The sequence below is a fragment of the Amia ocellicauda genome, chromosome 23 (assembly GCF_036373705.1).
Source record: "Amia ocellicauda isolate fAmiCal2 chromosome 23, fAmiCal2.hap1, whole genome shotgun sequence".
NCBI classification, from domain to species: Eukaryota; Metazoa; Chordata; class Actinopteri; order Amiiformes; family Amiidae; genus Amia; species Amia ocellicauda.
This window is the reverse complement of record NC_089872.1, coordinates 10,132,231-10,149,833: the sequence shown is the minus strand read 5'-3', so window position 1 is coordinate 10,149,833 and position 17,603 is coordinate 10,132,231. Positions and strand designations below refer to the sequence as shown.

At 42.8% G+C, this 17,603-nt stretch overlaps 1 protein-coding gene across 3 annotated transcripts in view; it reads right to left on the bottom strand.

The window, feature by feature from the left end:
* LOC136719229 (CSC1-like protein 2) overlaps positions 1–17,603 on the bottom strand; it is a 45,696-nt gene that overhangs the window by 6,021 nt on the left and 22,072 nt on the right. For 2 of the 3 annotated variants that reach the window (XM_066697078.1, XM_066697079.1), the window contains exons 4-23: positions 15,300–15,338; positions 13,271–13,361; positions 11,738–11,775; positions 11,025–11,167; positions 7,861–7,912; positions 7,345–7,453; positions 6,722–6,792; positions 6,342–6,422; positions 5,785–5,908; positions 5,442–5,575; positions 4,846–4,983; positions 4,305–4,458; positions 3,776–3,882; positions 3,189–3,275; positions 2,734–2,799; positions 2,238–2,400; positions 1,652–1,757; positions 846–1,013; positions 493–608; positions 213–290 (exon numbers count right to left, since the gene is read on the bottom strand). In XM_066697078.1, the coding sequence (XP_066553175.1) occupies positions 213–290; positions 493–608; positions 846–1,013; positions 1,652–1,757; positions 2,238–2,400; positions 2,734–2,799; positions 3,189–3,275; positions 3,776–3,882; positions 4,305–4,458; positions 4,846–4,983; positions 5,442–5,575; positions 5,785–5,908; positions 6,342–6,422; positions 6,722–6,792; positions 7,345–7,453; positions 7,861–7,912; positions 11,025–11,167; positions 11,738–11,775; positions 13,271–13,361; positions 15,300–15,338 (2,065 nt within the window). The remainder of the gene's footprint in view (positions 1–212; positions 291–492; positions 609–845; positions 1,014–1,651; positions 1,758–2,237; positions 2,401–2,733; positions 2,800–3,188; positions 3,276–3,775; positions 3,883–4,304; positions 4,459–4,845; positions 4,984–5,441; positions 5,576–5,784; positions 5,909–6,341; positions 6,423–6,721; positions 6,793–7,344; positions 7,454–7,860; positions 7,913–11,024; positions 11,168–11,737; positions 11,776–13,270; positions 13,362–15,299; positions 15,339–17,603) is intronic. The other variant, XM_066697080.1, reaches the window with a different exon arrangement.

The window sequence follows — 17,603 nt, the reverse complement described above, 5'->3', positions numbered from 1 at the left end:
TTTAGCCTTGAGGAGCTACACCCCTAGAGCAATAAATAAGCCCACTGCTTCGCTCACAATGCCAACTGAATTCTGAATGATGACCTTACTTGGTCAAGATCCAGATATTGTTAAAAAATATATACAATCTGTTCCCAGGGTTTCTCTCCATTAGCCGTTTGAGGTGAGAGTATGAGGAAAAAGAGCAAGGCCCAAAAGGAGTATGAACTTACTGCAGATTTCCCAGACGGAGAGGAACCTGCAGGCCGGCCATTTTCAACCCCATCGATATCCGTGTCCTGGGTGTCAATCTGTAAACAAACGCAACATGGTACGGATTACAAAAAAAAGAGAGGAGAGAGGAGGCAATGTGGCCAGTCTCAGGATGCCGGCCGAGCGAGACATTGACAATCCCAAAAGGCAGACGAGGCCCTCTGGGAGGTTGAAGCCGGTACATACTTGACATCAGTACGACATTTCGGATTTCTCCAGGGGCCGATATGACTGCCTTACCTTGTAGTTGTGAGCGCTGAGGTATTTGAAATGCCCGAAGCAGACATGAGAAAGGCAGACCACGATGGTGATGATGAGCACCACGAAGGTGAACATCGAGGTGGACGCCACAAAGCCTGTGGGAGGAAAGAGCGAAGGCGTTTAAAAGGGTAGATCGTGGGGCTTCCGGGCTGGGTGTTGGTAAGGGAAATCACATCCATGAATGGGGAAGGGCACTTCAGTATAGAAACCTTGCCAAGATGCACAAAAAGAGAGTAAAGTGGCAATATCTATGTAGTTCCTACTTAAAAAACAGCAGAGGTTTCAGCCAAGTAAGCCTAGGGGGGCTACCCTTGGTCAGGCTCGTATCTCACCTGTACGGACCGTGGAGAAGAACAGGAGCCAGAAGAGGCAGAGGATAGGGGCGGCCACCACCTGGTTCACAGCCCCAGAGTGGATCTTTTTGTCCAGTTTGGCCGGCAGGTAGGCGTAGTAGAGGTTGTACCGGTCCACCAGGTGCTTCAGAAGCATGTACATCAGTCCTGCGGGCACAGGGGGCAGTCAGAGTACGAGTATGGCAATGAATTGGGCTTACAGGCTCACAAATAGAGCAAGGCCTGACCAGATATGTTCCAGAGAAATGAAGAACCCTGACAAGCTTGCTTGTTATACAGTGTACTGTACTCTTCAAACACCACACCCTAAATGTAAGCGTTTCAACATAACGGACAAAACAGCCCCACTAGTGTGGGTGGGTGTCCGTCTCCAGGGCAATTATCAGCTCCCTCCCTTTAAATAAATACAAACTGCACAAACACAGAAATATGAAAGTAAGCCATGTTACATCTCATCTGAATAGAGGCTTCTTAAGGAAGTCTCTACAGTCTCAGCTTCGAAAATGTATTAAAAAAAAAAAATGTATTCTGCTTTATACAGACCCATATTCAGCTGGAAGTGTAATTCTGTGTACAAACGGCAGGGGGCAACAGTTCACCCAAGATTGATTGATGCCTTGCGTCACATTTAAGATTTTGTTTTCTTCAAATTCCGTTTCACATAATTTATTTTCTTAAGGTGGATTGACAAGGTCTAATATCCTCCCAGGAGGCTGCAGAAGTGAGTTCACGTTCAGCGTTTAGGGCTCGAAGTGTTTAGGGCGCTGCTCAATGGCGGGACTCACCGAATGGGACGATGATGGGACAGGTGATGCTGTAGGTCATCACTACGGTGAAGACGCACATCATCCAGGCGTAGGCAGCCCCGAACTGGAACTCGTACGCCTGGTGCTGAGGAGAGAGGTGCGTTTGATTTGATAAGCGTTATCCGCACGATTTGAAGCACAACAGGCTCTGCGGATACCTTCAATACTCTCAGAAATTATTGTTGTTTTGTGCAGTTGACTTGTACAACTGGAACATTTTCCACTCAATTAAAAATAAATAAAAAAATACTACTATTACTACTTTATCAATAACTTTTATATTTTGCCTATATTTTGGGTTTCAGATCTGAAATTTTTGTGAAGTAACTGGTGAAGATCATCCAGTCAGCAGATCAACCTTTTGAAAAATAGGTAATAAATAATATAATAAAATGGCTAAAAATACAAACAAAAAACTAACTTTGCCCCAGTAAATAAATTAAGCAACATCCCAACTAACGCCAAATGATGGGAAATGTGATTGTATAATCGCATTACATCCTACCAACGTATTCATAAACCACGCCAAGTTTCCTGCACATGAGTGTTAATAGCGAGGCCCTACCCGCTTCACGTTGCGTCTCTCGGCCACCGATCTGGCCAGACACAGGCGGATCATGTACATGAGCAGACCGGGAATCCGCAGCAGGTCCATGGCGTTTCCGATGAAGGCGGACGCAATGACATAATTCACGAAGAAGGCGCCATTGTCCGGGAGGAAGACGCACCTAAACACACACAAAAGCAGAGCGGCCATGTTGAGCAGGTGACCAGCACCAGAACACACTGGGATAACAGAGCATGCCCAGAATAGAAACGGCATAAAAGAAAACGAAAAACAAGACCGACTGTCCGGAAAAGGGTGCGACCTTTACCACTGAACACCGACCTGCTGCCAAAACCAGGCTGATGGGAAGTTTTGGACGCTAGACTGACAGGAATGCGTTTCTCAGCTATGTCACTGGCACAGTGGGAATAGACCGTAAACACTGTAACATTGTAGGGCACCGTAAATACGTTTTGTTTTAGTTCTTACAGAGTAAAAATCAGATTGCACTTACTCAAATCTAACTGCTGCATCGGCCAAGAATTTCTTGTCAAACAGCCAGCGGAAGAAAAGATCCAAGCTGCAAAAACAAAAAGTAGATCACTTCAAAATCAATCGCAGGGTGGTGTATAATTGTAGAATTAAAATGAAAGCAAAGCTGCTGCTCCAATTCAGAGAAAAACCTTATTAAACCTTTTCTTCACTGGTGTTTTTGCCAATAAAACATATAGTTATTTTATATACATCTCTTATATTTTTACACATTAAGTCCTTGTTAACTGTGCTGGTCTTCTTGAGCATATACTGGCTGCATTTCATCTGTGTATGGATCTGTTGGGATCCACTTGGCAGCTACGTACCGACTACAACATGAATGAAGTTCCTCAAACAGAGAAATAGTTATGATATTAATTTGACTGAAATTTCAGTCTGAACGTTTCTTGTGGTTGTTTGGAGACCAACTCTCACCTGCTCAGTCCAAGGGAGGGCAGCAGTAGGACCATGAATATGAGGAAAGTGTAACATTTGTGCATCGTTGTCCTGTTCTCCCCAGACCTGGGAATGGAAACAAACAAACACAGTCAGTCTGAAAGCTGGTGACTACTGCGCACTACAGTTCAGGATTCAAAGGCAGTGACCAGATAATCAATGGCAAAGCACTTCTCATAAATATTAATCCAGACATGTAATCGGTACTCTTGGATACTCCAGGGGCAATGAAACAATCTATCAACAAGAAAAATAAGAACGGAGCCAGACACAAACTCAACGCAAACAAATGTAAAAGTATTGAATAATTAATTGATAATTAATAATTTAATTGATAATTAAAGTGGGTAATTTTCATTGTCATTTACACCCCCCCCCCCAATAAAACAAACATATTTCCATTTGTTTGAGACTTACGGTCTGGGAGTTCATTTTTTCTTGTTGATCATTAATAATACTAACAACTAAGTTCCTGATTCGTTCAGCCTATAGTAAGAGAAAGACTGACTGAGAGTTGTGTGTTATTCATGCGTTTTCATTATTCTGTGTTTCTCTGTGCACCGTACCTAGTCCAGTGGGCCTCGAAGAAGGCCGAGTAGTACACAATGGTGGGCAGCAGGGCTGAAAAGGCCCACAGCAGAAGGGTGGGGAAGAACTGGGTGATGATGGGATTCTGTAGAGACAGGAAAAGAAGGACACACAAATTGAACACTGTGTTGGTGCTTCAGTTTACATAGGAAACATAAAACAATGTGCCACCATAAAAATATTTCAGCAGTAAAAGACAATTATTTTATGTCCACCCACCAAATAATATGTCTTAAAATGTCCTAAAAAGCAAGGAGCCCAAGAAGATTTCAGCTTCCCCGTTTCTTGGGATTGCTACATTTATCCGGTTTATTTATCAGGTAGGCCGTTTTTGAGTTTTCTATAGTGAAATTTAATGTATTAGTGAAGCCTTAGTGAATGAAGAAAAGGTCAATCAATCAAATTTAGCACAAGATTAGCTTAATAAACGAAACCATGCGCTCCTCTGGAACAAAACTGAGATGCCCCAGAGAAAAAACATCCTGAGACGTGGTGTGGGGCCCTTACGTTCAGATACTCCACGGGCTTGGTGACGTTGAACTTGTCCATGGTGGTGATGATGATGGCAGGGGTGGTGAGGAAGAAGAGCAGCAGGAAGAGGATGCAGTTGATAACAAAACAGCGCAGCCACCAGGACAGGCCGCCCAGAGATAAGTGTTCCCTGTCAAAACACAAGGAGACTCATTCGGTCACTCACGGGTCATTAATAGACGTCTTTAGCCAAGGCATTTAACCTGTTTGACGATATTCAGAAAGGAAACAGAAAAATCAAATATTTAACATGGACTTTGACTGGCTCACTGGGAGGGAACAAAACAAAAAACAGACTGATTTATTTATTAATGAGACATTTTTAGATTTAGGATGAAGGGTTGTGGCTATATGGAACAAACAGATCAAAGTACTAATGAGACGAGCATCCGAGCAGCAGTTTGGATTTAATGAATGATATTGATCGACTAAATGGATCAAGGGGTGGATATCTTCAACTAGATAGATGTACAGATGTAAAGATAGAGGCCTACAATTGATAAACCCCATCTCTCACCAGTAGACGTTCTGTGGATCGGGGGCGTAGGTGACGTTCCAATTGTGCACGTGCAGGGTGTCACTGTAGGTGGAGGACTTGGGCTCCCGTCGGCACTTGCAGCCCTGACACTGGCAGGCATTGAAGTCCTTCAGGATGCTGTGGGGATGCAGCAACACAACACACACGTGAGCAGACAACACAGACCCTGACAACAGCTGCTCCGGGCACACCGGGAGAGGCTTTAAATATTGCCGTCGATAAAGCATTCAGCCAGCAGGATGCAGATAAGAGTATGATTAGGATGCTGGCCGCCTCTGTCCCTGGCTGTCTTCCTGAGTGTCTGGACACGGGCGGTAGTGTAAATCATTGGTTTATCTTGCCAAATGTTGGGGAGGGAAGGGGTTTTGAATACCGTTCCAAATCACATTCAGAGTCGCTGGTTTTTAATATGTAAAAAAAAAGAAAAAATAGGACAGCCACGGATTTCCTGGGAAAGAAAAGCAATAACCAGCAAATAATCACAAGCCAATAAGCAGCACCGCAAGGGAGCAGTCTGGCTGAGCTGGCACGGACTACGGGCACAGGGAAGGTGGAAACACAGGCAGCTTCCTTACATTGCGGTCATGGTTTCATTCTGGAATGTGACAAAGGCCATTCCCAGCGGCTTGGTATTCACTTTCTCCTTCTCTTTCCTGTACTCCTCTTTCAGCTTGGACTCCAGTTTAGTGTAGTAGCTGACAGCCTCCTCCTGTGCAGAGAAGGAAAGAGACACGAGGGGGAATATTAACCTGCTGTACTTTTGACTTCGACACATGACTGTAATCATGCAGAGAGCAGGTGCAGGTCAAAACAACAAGTTTTACATTCCCCTTCAGGGCCTGGAGAGCTCAGTCGATGAGGACTAGAGGACTAGAGGGCAGAGTTCGAGAGCCATCCTGGAGCTCTGCGTGGGTTTACCTGCTCACAGCCTTTGATGACACAGCAGCAGAGGTGGCCGCAGGGCTTGGGGTTAATCATGGTGGGCATGTGTTCCTTTGACATCAGGTCTGTGAAGAACTTCTTGCTGCGTTCTGCCTTTTTCCTGAAAGCACAACGTGGCCACAATAGCACAAGATGTCCGAGTGCAGTGCACTTACACACGTTTACATTCTTCTTAACGTGAACAAGCACAATTTCCCACACTTTCCCCATTTCACACAAATAAATAAAATTGAATGAGAAATCTGAAAACCAGTGACAGTACGAAGTCCAAGGATAAGGCTCATACAGAATTAATATACATTGGGTTGCATGTCAAAGTCAATACACATGCTTGTGCAATATTACACCTGAGACACCAGGGGAGTGATGTCACTATAACAGGCTCATTATACCCCATGGGCCCCACTGGGAGGTGTATCGAAGCTAACATTACTCTCGGGAAGGCAGAGGGACGTAGGGTAGGGCATCCAATTACAGCGAGTTCAAACTGGTATTAAGAAGAAGCTCATGTCAGGAGACAGGCGAAGTTTTACCTCTCCCCGTCGAGGGACATCAGTTTAGCCACGTTGTAACACAGCCGAGCTTCCAGCACCCGGCAGTTCTCGTAGGCTTGTCTGGGAACAGAAAATATGACCGGAACTTTACTAAACATCTGCAAAAATGCCAGGGCTCGACAAATATGTGGTACACCACAGGAGAAAACGGACGCCAATCTATATAGTGCAGATTAATAGTGGAAATGCCACATTATTGTTTGGTGCTGTAGGGTATGCAAAATATACAGTGCAAAAGCAGAATATCCTGTTAGATAACAAAGGCCACAAGTGGCTTCAAAACCTCGACATCAGGCATGTTACTTTTAAGAGGAATTGCAGTGCTGCACTTTACGTACAGATCATTAAAAAAGTCTTACTCAAAATGCTGCTTTATCTGGGTCTCTTCAGCGTACTTGGAAATCCCATTAATAAATAAAGTCCGTTTCACCTAAATGGGAATAGAGAGAAAAGCGATAAACATCAATGTTCTGCAGTCATCTACAGTCAGGTGGTGTTTGGGCAGTTACGGAAAGTCATCTTTTAAAGCCCAGTCGTTTTCTGGCAATTCTGCCCTCTGACAGCGGTATTTGAGGGGAGTTTTCCCCATACATAGAGCAGTTGGCTTTTATACCACGAAGACTCTCTGCTATCTCCAATTTCCCGTGAGAGTAAAGATAACCGTCGACGGTGAAACTAGGACAAGTCTACCGCAACGTCACCGGAGTGAAACGTCACATTAGCGACTGCCTGGCTTTCTGGTGTACCAGTTTCAAACAACTGTCAGAGGAGGCCTGTGTTCAGCTGAACAATCACAGGATCAGACACTTAACTGGGAGATATAATTAGAAAGCATCAGAACTAGAACTAGAGTACAGCTTTACACTAACTTCTAATGTGCTTACAAGATAGTGCTCCTTAAAACACTGCATTTAATCCTGACAGTTTTTTGTCATATCCTGAATGATTGTACATGCCCATCTTGCTGGGTGGGTCATCTTACCAGATCATCTTCCTTGTAGTGCATCTTTGATGTGTGTCTCCTCATGCTGTACACTGTCAGCAGCAGGTATAGGAAGGCGAAGGAAGTGTGCAACCAGAGTAAGTTAGCCCTGATGAAAGAAACAAATGGAAAGATATCTCAGCCTGTGGTAGGCCAATGACTTTGAACATTTTCCTCTTATACAACTGCACCACTTTTATACATGTGCATAAAGACATACAGGAATAAACTTCCCCACAGGCAAACACAAAACTTCACAAATGTATTTAAGCAGGTGTGTCTACTTTTGTAATTATATATTAATGACTGTTTTGACAAGCTTGTAACAAATGGCTTGATGAATACTTCAAGAAATGCTGATCCTGTAACTTGAGGAGTGTGTTTGTTCTCTAATAAAAGCGCTTAGTGTGTGTGCAAATGTAATATTATGAGTGGGGTAAATACCATTCTCAGAATAACCGGTCTAAATTTAATATACAAATACAATTGTGTTGCTTGTCAGTATGATATACTCACCCAGAATTTAAGTTGGCAATAGTTGTTCGTCCAAAGCTGTAGGCATTATTTTCTATATGTAGAGAAAGAAATAAAAATAAATTTTAAGTGAAAGTGCAGTGTAAAACCAGTTAAATGAGACACTAGAATCTCTCTCTTTGAAGGGAAGCTTTTCGAACAAAACCGTTGGCAAGAGTAGGGACACAAAAACATTTCACAGTCATTCATATTACATTGAGCTCTACACTCACCTAAAGGATTATTAGGAACACCATACTAATACTGTGTTTGACCCCCTTTCGCCTTCAGAACTGCCTTAATTCTACGTGGCATTGATTCAACAAGGTGCTGAAAGCATTCTTTAGAAATGTTGGCCCATATTGGTAGGATAGCATCTTGCAGTTGATGGAGATTTGTGGGATGCACATCCAGGGCACGAAGCTCCCGTTCCACCACATCCCAAAGATGCTCTATTGGGTTGAGATCTGGTGACTGTGGGGGCCAGTTTAGTACAGTGAACTCATTGTCATGTTCAAGAAACCAATTTGAAATTATTCAACCTTTGTGACATGGTGCATTATCCTGCTGGAAGTAGCCATCAGAGGATGGGTACATGGTGGTCATAAAGGGATGGACATGGTCAGAAACAATGCTCAGGTAGGCCGTGGCATTTAAACGATGCCCAATTGGCACTAAGGGGCCTAAAGTGTGCCAAGAAAACATCCCCCACACCATTACACCACCACCACCAGCCTGCACAGTGGTAACAAGGCATGATGGATCCATGTTCTCATTCTGTTTACGCCAAATTCTGACTCTACCATCTGAATGTCTCAACAGAAATCGAGACTCATCAGACCAGGCAACATTTTTCCAGTCTTCAACTGTCCAATTTTGGTGAACTTGTGCAAATTGTAGCCTCTTTTTCCTATTTGTAGTGGAGATGAGTGGTACCCGGTGGGGTCTTCTGCTGTTGTAGCCCATCCGCCTCAAGGTTGTACGTGTTGTGGCTTCACAAATGCTTTGCTGCATACCTCGGTTGTAACGAGTGGTTATTTCAGTCAAAGTTGCTCTTCTATCAGCTTGAATCAGTCGGCCCATTCTCCTCTGACCTCTAGCATCAACAAGGCATTTTCGCCCACAGGACTGCCGCATACTGGATGTTTTTCCCTTTTCACACCATTCTTTGTAAAACCTAGAAATGGTTGTGCGTGAAATTCCCAGTAACTGAGCAGATTGTGAAATACTCAGACCGGCCCGTCTGGCACCAACAACCATGCCACGCTCAAAATGGCTTAAATCACCTTTCTTTCCCATTCAGACATTCAGTTTGGAGTTCAGGAGATTGTCTTGACCAGGACCACACCCCTAAATGTATTGAAGCAACTGCCATTTGATTGGTTGGTTAGATAATTGCATTAATGAGAAATTGAACAGGTGTTCCTAATAATCCTAATAAAAGAGTGTACATCAAATCTAATACATTTTTAATAGTTTGCAAAACAATGAATATTAAGACAAAATTTATTAATTGTCTTCTGTCAAATAACCATCTTTGGGAGCAGTTGTGGGCACACGCAGAAGAATACATCCAATGTCACCTGATTAAGGCCGATTTACACTTCTGCTTAGGTACGCATATGCGTCTCTGCATAGTGACGCAGAGCAGGGGTTTCTGGGTAAGTGTAGCCCGCACAGGCTCGCAGAGGAGCCGTTGCATTTGTGCACATAATGAGTATTTTGTCACTTCAACTGCACATTTCATTAATATAATTCACATTTCGTGAACATAATTCACATTTTATCCCACGAAATGCCCAAGTATTTTGAGCTTGGCAATTTTGGACGAAAGATAAAATGTACTTTGCTTTCCGTGGACGGAATGAACAATTGGCATTCATGATCAGACAGGTGACTGATCAAAGCATTAATCAAGAGACCTGGGTCTGCAACGAGATCAAGATTGAATTCCAAAGGAAAGTTAGAAACTTGCTGAGCCGATCAGACGAGAGCTATATTAGGTGCAAATCTAATACAATAAATAATAATAATAATGAATATATGATGTGTAGAAAATCACGTGTTTAACAAATCAACATGATTATAAATCTTTCACAATGACTAATTTGATTACAAAGCCCATATTGTCGGCTATATTTATTATATTCAGTAGCTATCACATAAACTGCAGGTCTGGCAGTTGGAGAAGAGCGTATTTAGAGTTTAACAGCTGAAACGCAATTTGTATTTGTGGGTGTAATTTCTGTAACATGTCATTAACAGTATGTGTTAATTTACATCCATACAATCACCATATAAAATGGGTTTCCGTTTCTGTAGATTGTGATGTGTAAATGTGACACTGCCCCCTATCCACACGTCAACGTTACGTACAAGTATGTTGGCAGACACCTATGCCACCGTCTGTGTACGATGCCCGCGCATGTACGCAAAGACGCAGACGCAGAAGTATAAATTAGACTTTAGCTGTCAGTCACAAGACTTTTTCATTAGGGAGGGCCAGATTAAATAAAATCAACACTATACACTGTATAACTAACAAGCAGTTACAATTGCTGAAAATGGACGACAAATCTTCACCTGTCTTGGAGGCACAAGTTGCTGTAAATCTTTTATGTGAAAAGAAAAAACACTTTCTGACAGCAAGGTGGATGTCATTACTAATGACTAATTACAGCTTGTTTCACAAAACCAAGATATTGTGGATGGAGAAATAAAAATGTAGAAGCAGTAAAAGACAATTGGAAGGATCCATTGAGAGTTGGTTAAAATAACAAAACTGCAACGAAGGAATACAGGCGCAGAGTAATGATTGTGTCAATCAGCCATGTCTTTTAGAGAGTGAAAAACATCAGTCTCACTGGTAATTGATGTGTGCTGTCAGCAAGAGACAGTTCGTTTTAAGAGACAAGTAATTTTGACAGGAATAAATGTGGACAGCTGGCCACCCTAATTGTATGCAGTTCAATAAGAAGGTTGTTTAAACACAAAAAGTTCAAGTGTGCTTGTTAAAATAAAAAATAAAATAACCTTCCTAGTATACAAATTTGTGTATAAAAGTGAGTATCTGAAATATGCATGTATGTCTGTATATCTGTGTGTGTATTTATTTATTTGTTATGCATACTGGGCTTCCAAAAACATGTAACTCCCGCAATACCCACCGAGCAGGTCTCCCGAGAAGTTCACCGGCAAAACGATACCCACAGACAGCACTCCGACCACGACCAGCAGGCCGATGATGTGGCGTTGGAAGGACAGGTAGTGCACAGCGTCCCCCCCACACTTCTCCCGGATCTCTTCATCCCTGCCAGAAAGAGGAGCGCGTCAGAGGGCACAGTAACAAACAGCATGAAATGTGATCCCTGTGCCAACCTTACCTTCCCACCTTTCGTGATGCCTAATCATCTTTAACGTTTGTTTATTGAGCCTAGCAACAATAGGTGGGCAGAACAGAGCACATGACCTCACAGTAATCCTGCCACAAAGTGCAGAACCAGACAGCATTCCTGCAAGATCCGAACTGCCCGGAGACAGGAAGCATCTTTAAACTGCAGCTTTTTTCAGCGCGTCCTGTTGTGCATGTGGACTCACTTGGAGATTTCTGAAATGAAGCTGAAGGGAAATAAACTCTTCTCCCACGATTTATGCTTTCAATATAGGGGAAATACACTTGTGTTGCATCAAATCAAATGAAAAAGTTAATATCTTGGAACCCACCCCTTCATAAGTTTCATAACAAGCAGTATAAATAATTTACAACTGAAACTAAGCGATGTAGCTTTGCAAGGAATACCGGCTTCTGCTACATCAAAGACCACCCTTGGCCGGTTCTTTTTGAGCTGTGCGTCTCTCCGAAGAGGCCGGGCGTACTTACTTTATTCTGAAGATGGCAGTCAACCAAGAACAGAATCCCTACAAAGAGGAGAAAAAGCCTTTTAGTCATTTCATGCCATTTAGAAACTCCGATGCAGTTTCAGGTTTCACTCTTGGTGTGCTGCGTGTTCAATAATAGAGCGAGAGAGAGTGTACGATTACAATGCTTCAAGGTTTGCGACTTAGGATAAAAAACACTGTTCAATTTTTAATAAATAATTCATATTTATAAAACCCGTCCCGTCAAAAACAACAGCCACCTTAAGGATGTGCTTTTGTCGTTAGTGACACAGTTCCCTGGTCTGACTGACGGATTTGTAAATGATACCAGCATCTGCCATCACAACACATTCGAAGGCAGAGAGAACCATCACACACTGGGAGGTTCTGATAAAACCCACAAACCACAAGGTGGGGTATACCATACACTGGAGATACGGTTGAGGCCGAGATGAATGCCGTCACTTCTCCTTTAATCTTGAATCGTCTTGCAGCCGCAGAGCGTAACTCTAAATTGCCCGTTGATGACTGACAACTAAATGACCTAAACAGAGGTCGCTAATTGAATTCCTCTTCAGAGAAAGCGCAAGTTAATTTACAGCAGCGAGCAGGAATTAAACTGTTTTGTAACACTGCGCTGAAGAGGGATGTACGTGCAATTCAACTCTATATACAGTATAAGCATCTATATGCTGGGATACCTAGCAAAAACATTGCTTTTATTTCAGTAAACGTTTGTTCGTTTCACTCCATCCTGGTGTCATTTAAGGGTGGCGAGTGACTTCAATATGAAAGCGGACATATAAACCAAGCTGGATGTAGTCTTCCGACTGAATCAATTAGCTACAACTGGGCTGCGAATGCCTCACTGCAGTTTTAATTAGACAGCTCCCCAGCAACATGCTCCTCGCAGTCCAATAGTCAGGAGCGAGACACGGTTACACAACCACAGAGCTTCAGTACAGATCGATTGCACTTCACAATGAAATCGCCTCACTGGAGGAACAAGAGAAAGTGACAAAATTGCTTCTCCCCCAATCAGGTTAAACTGTAGGTTTCAGATTGGATTTGCCTTCTGCTACCATTTTATTACTGAAGCTAGAGGCGCTCCCCTTTCATTTCTCCTGAGCTGTGATGTTGGGAAGGGGGCGGATTCCTCCCCTGGGAGCTGTTTTTGAAGTCAAAATCCTTATCAGCCGGGAGATTTGCATGAAGGAAGCAAGACGGGCCCCTTGTGGGTGTCAGGCCTACGCGGTGGAGGATCAGATTCTCTCCCTCACCTGAACCTTCCCCAGTCACGAAGCGGCCTGACTCTGCTAAACTGTCCCTTAAGCAAATTTACCCTGGAAAATTGACCATAAGATGATTGTGTTTTGAACCATGGTCTACCACAGTAAACATGCCTAATAAATATCTATCAAGGTATTTCGTTTCTCCAAGTTTGAGTACTTTAAAAATATAGTAAAAATTTCCTGTGGTGCGTTTCCCAGTCCTGGCATGAGGAGTGGGTCGGGGAGAAGACGGCATCACTTACGTTGTCTCTTTGGTCGAAGTCCACGGAGCTGGAAACTGATGTCAGACGCTCGTATCGGTCCGGTGTTTCCGAATGGAGTGCAGAGGCCACACTGGACATTAGACATAAAACAGACACACCGATCAAGAACAAACTAATAAACCGCTGCTCTGCCAAACTGATCAGAAATGGCGCCCATGTTCATTTGTAGACTAGGAAGATTTCACACTGAGAATTTCTCTGCGAAAAGGCTTTGAAATGGTCTGTAGGCTGTGGCTCATCATCACAGGGTCATGTACTGCTTGCCACCTGTGGTGCTTCCACAAATTTTTGGGACACATTGCACAGTGTGAACCAAGTGCACAATAAAATTACCTCATCAGTTGAGTATGAGATGCAAACGAGCAGATTGTTTGAACGTTGCGCTGCCAAAATGTTCTAAAGGAAGATACTCATTAAACGGTTTTAAATATGTTTATAAAGATCCTTAATAATGTGCATTCCCACAGCTTCACAGACACATTTCATGCAACTCTTAAACATCGGGCGATCAGAGCTGAAAGGCTGCAGTGGGTGTAGGTGTTAAGTCACTTGTGTGCGAGGGCGACAACGGCCCCGGCGCCTTCTACAGACAGACAGGTTAGTTCAGAGGAGGAGCCATACGCCACACTGGCTCCAGAGGGTGGAGATGTGTAAAGAAGAAATGATTAGTGGTTAGACATGCTCTCAAAGACAATCCCATAGCACCGAGGAGATCAGAAACGAGAAACCAACCTTTATGCAGTAGGACTGTTTCAGTAACCAGCGCACAGTTTAAAACAGTGTCTAAAATCAGCACAGTTTCAATACTCTTTTATTTAAGTTAAGAATATCTGTTTGAGGGTCCATATTTAAAGCTTTCTGAACTTGGAGCACATTATTTCAAAGTTCAGAAAGAAGCCGTTAGAACTACGACAGCTATATTTGTGTGTGCTTAGAAGTCACTAAATACCACATTTCTGTTGGGTTTTTATACATTTCATTTGCAGTAGCAGAATGACGTGGCTTTTTATTGTTCAGTTGTTGTTCTTTTGTATAAAATCGGCATCATTATCATATTTCTGCACCTGATATCCAGGCACTTGTAAGAGCCTACTGTAACGTCACTCCACTTTCTCCCATTTTGTTTGACTTAGCTCAGACGGGGACAGCTATGTACACCGTGCGTCTCAGACGGTGGGAGAGTTCATCTCCTTTCCCACTCCGGGCACCGGTTATCTAAAAGTGTCCTAACAAACAAAAGGTGAAAGCAGAAGCTATAGGACGGAGATAAAGGATTAAGCCTGTAAGACAGGGAAAAGAAAGGTTTCAGAGATTCAGAGAGAGGTAGAAGTGTAACTCCATTAGCACTACACTGCCACAGGGCAGAACATACAAACAGAGTATAGCAGTAGTAGAAGCATTCCTGTGAGCAAGTAGTGTGTAAGAGGTTGCACTGCTCAGACACGCCTCCACAGAGTTTTGGATGAGAAGTACTTATTAACATCAATCAGACATCCACATAAGATATAAGAGTAATATATTGTAGTCACAAGTTGCCTGGGTTTCTGAGGAGGAGGGATTTGGTAATGTTACACCAGTGCTTGTATATCTTGCTTCAAAGCTCTGTTTGTGGATTATAATAGTGCACAATTTGGTATTTTATGATGGTGCCAAAATGATATTTTGATATATACAGCTAGAGTTCTCATTCAGAAGGAGAAAATGCATACAGTCAAGTAATGAATATACCAATAACTTTATGATAAAATAAACCTCACACCCAACAGGAAATGTCTCCGGCAACACTTGTGGTTACAGTTTACTGATTGCTGAGATCTGGTGATGACCTGCAGTGACAGCACTTAGATAAAGCAGGAGTCAACGACAGAGCCCCCCCCCCAACCCACCACACACACCTAGTCTAGGAAAGAGGGGGGAAAATCCATCCACAAGAAAACACAGAAAAGAAGAAAAAGCCCAGGAAAGAAGCAAGAGATTTAGACATTGAAATCATAAAGGGCACACATACTATTCCCGTTCTTCGAAACCGCTGAATCTTTTCCTCTGCCTTCAGGAACAAAAAAAAAAAGTGAAAAAGATTAGGTAAAGATAAAACACATATTTCCAATGGTCTTTGGTTACAGTATTGCAATACAGCAGGGGTCTCACACTCAGTCCTTGCAGGGCCACAGCGACTTTTGTTCTAACCCCATGGCAAATTAGTTAATTGGTTTGATCAGCAGATTAACAGGATGAGTTTAATACTTCTCTGTGGATACAGGTAATGCACCATCAATCAAAAGAATATGTCGAATCATACATTCTGTATGATTCGAATAACAAGAACAACGGCGACCTAACAGGATTTCGGTTTTTGGCTGCCGACATCTCATTCTTTACCCGATTTAATTGTGAATTTGCAAGTTTACACACCAAATGGAGATGCAAAAGCGCAGAGATCTCTGACTACACAAACTCCTCTAAAACAATGTCATGCATTTCTAATTGATACAATTTGTAGATTGATGAAGTAAGGCCCAGTTGCAATCCAAAAGACACTGCAGACCCTCCAGGTAGCAAGTCTGACATCCCTGCAACACACCACTATACAGCTTTATTATGTTTTCAAATGATCCTTTTCCATTTTTCTTTTGGATTACTCTAGGAATAACAGTAAAACATCCACCTCAGGTTATGTTGTAATATGAATGCCCATGATACATTTTGCTGCTTTACACTGAACAATAACAGAACAGAAGCATATGAACATTTTCCATATATAAAAAAATACAACCAAGACAAACAAACAAACGGAGTAACAAAAACAGATTTCATAACCGTGGTACATTGTGTCATTGGGGACAAAAATAAATATATATATATGTATCCTGCATATCCAGCTCATTACAATACAGATCTGATTCCTTTCAGGAGCAAACAAGTACAAAAAAATGCTGACACAGTTTGCCTTGCAAGTGAGGACATACCCTTCTAAATTGAATGATGAGAATATAAGGGGGAATGGAGGGATTTTCTTTGTTGCCTGGGACACAGCAGCAGGCAATATCCAGCGATCAGTTTCAGCTCACTGCTAGCTCACCGAATCACACACCAACTCCCTGCACCGCATCACACTGACAGCAGGGCGGGGAAGGAGAACTGACCATTGTTTCAGCAGGAGAACAGAAGCTGGGGGGGAGGGGAAAGGGTAGCTGGCAGTCTTGGGAAAGTGTCCAGTCATCTGAAAGGCCTCTCTCTCTCTCTCTCTCTCTCTCTCTCTCTCTCTCTCTCTCTCTCTCTCTCTCTCTCTCTCTCTCTCTCTCTCTCTCTCTCTCTCTCTCTCTCTCTATGAGCTAGATGGCATGCAAGCTGCTCCCTGAGCAAATGTCACAGAGCATCAAGACAGCACCGTGAACTCAAACTAGGCCAAGCAAAATATGGTGCAGTGGGCTAGGAGAATGCCACCTATCTCACACTTCCCATTAAGACAAACCAGATATAAACAACATGGTTTTACCAGATGTAAAGGCTATTGAACAGAGCAGGGGTGAAAAGCAAACGCTTTAGAATTCGCTATCTGCTCCTCCTTTAAGGCAGTCGAACACCTTCGCCATGACCCTGCATGTTTTGCACATGGAAATCGTGAGGCTTCAGGCGATGGCCGCCACTCTGAACATGTTGTGAAATGCAGCTGCACACTGCAGAGCAAACAAAACACTGAGCAAACAGGCACGGAGGCTCCAACACACCAGTGTCTGCTCCCTCACAGGGATACGGCACACAGTGCGTGTTTGGTTATAGATTACAGTATAGCAGTGTGAGCAATGTGCTGCAAAATCCTGTGGTGCTCCTTTTGAGTTAATCAGTGAGTTACAGAGGGAATCTGAACAAATACTACTGAGATTATTCTCCATAGAAATATTATTGGTTGAACTAAGTAGACCTTATACATTTTAAAAAGGTATGCACAATAAAGACAATCCTATATTATCACTCAAATCTCAGCAGAAGCCAAACAAAACCTGTTCTCTCAAGTGTTTGAAAACACTTTGTCATCTACACATCGTGTCAAGTCAGTGTCGTTCGATGCAAAGCTGAAATACAGCACAGGCACACGCTGAACTTATTCCCACTGCCAAATGATAAAAAAGCCTTAGTCATGGATGAATGTAAAAGGGTATATTAAAAATGTAATGGGTTTATGAAACAGATGGCTTTTATAATCACGTCTCAATAAATTTCTCCCCATACCGATGAAGCATCGACTCAGGTAATTCATAATTTAGCGTTCACTCAGTTCCTTTTCACAGAAGGATATTAAGATTGCGGTGTA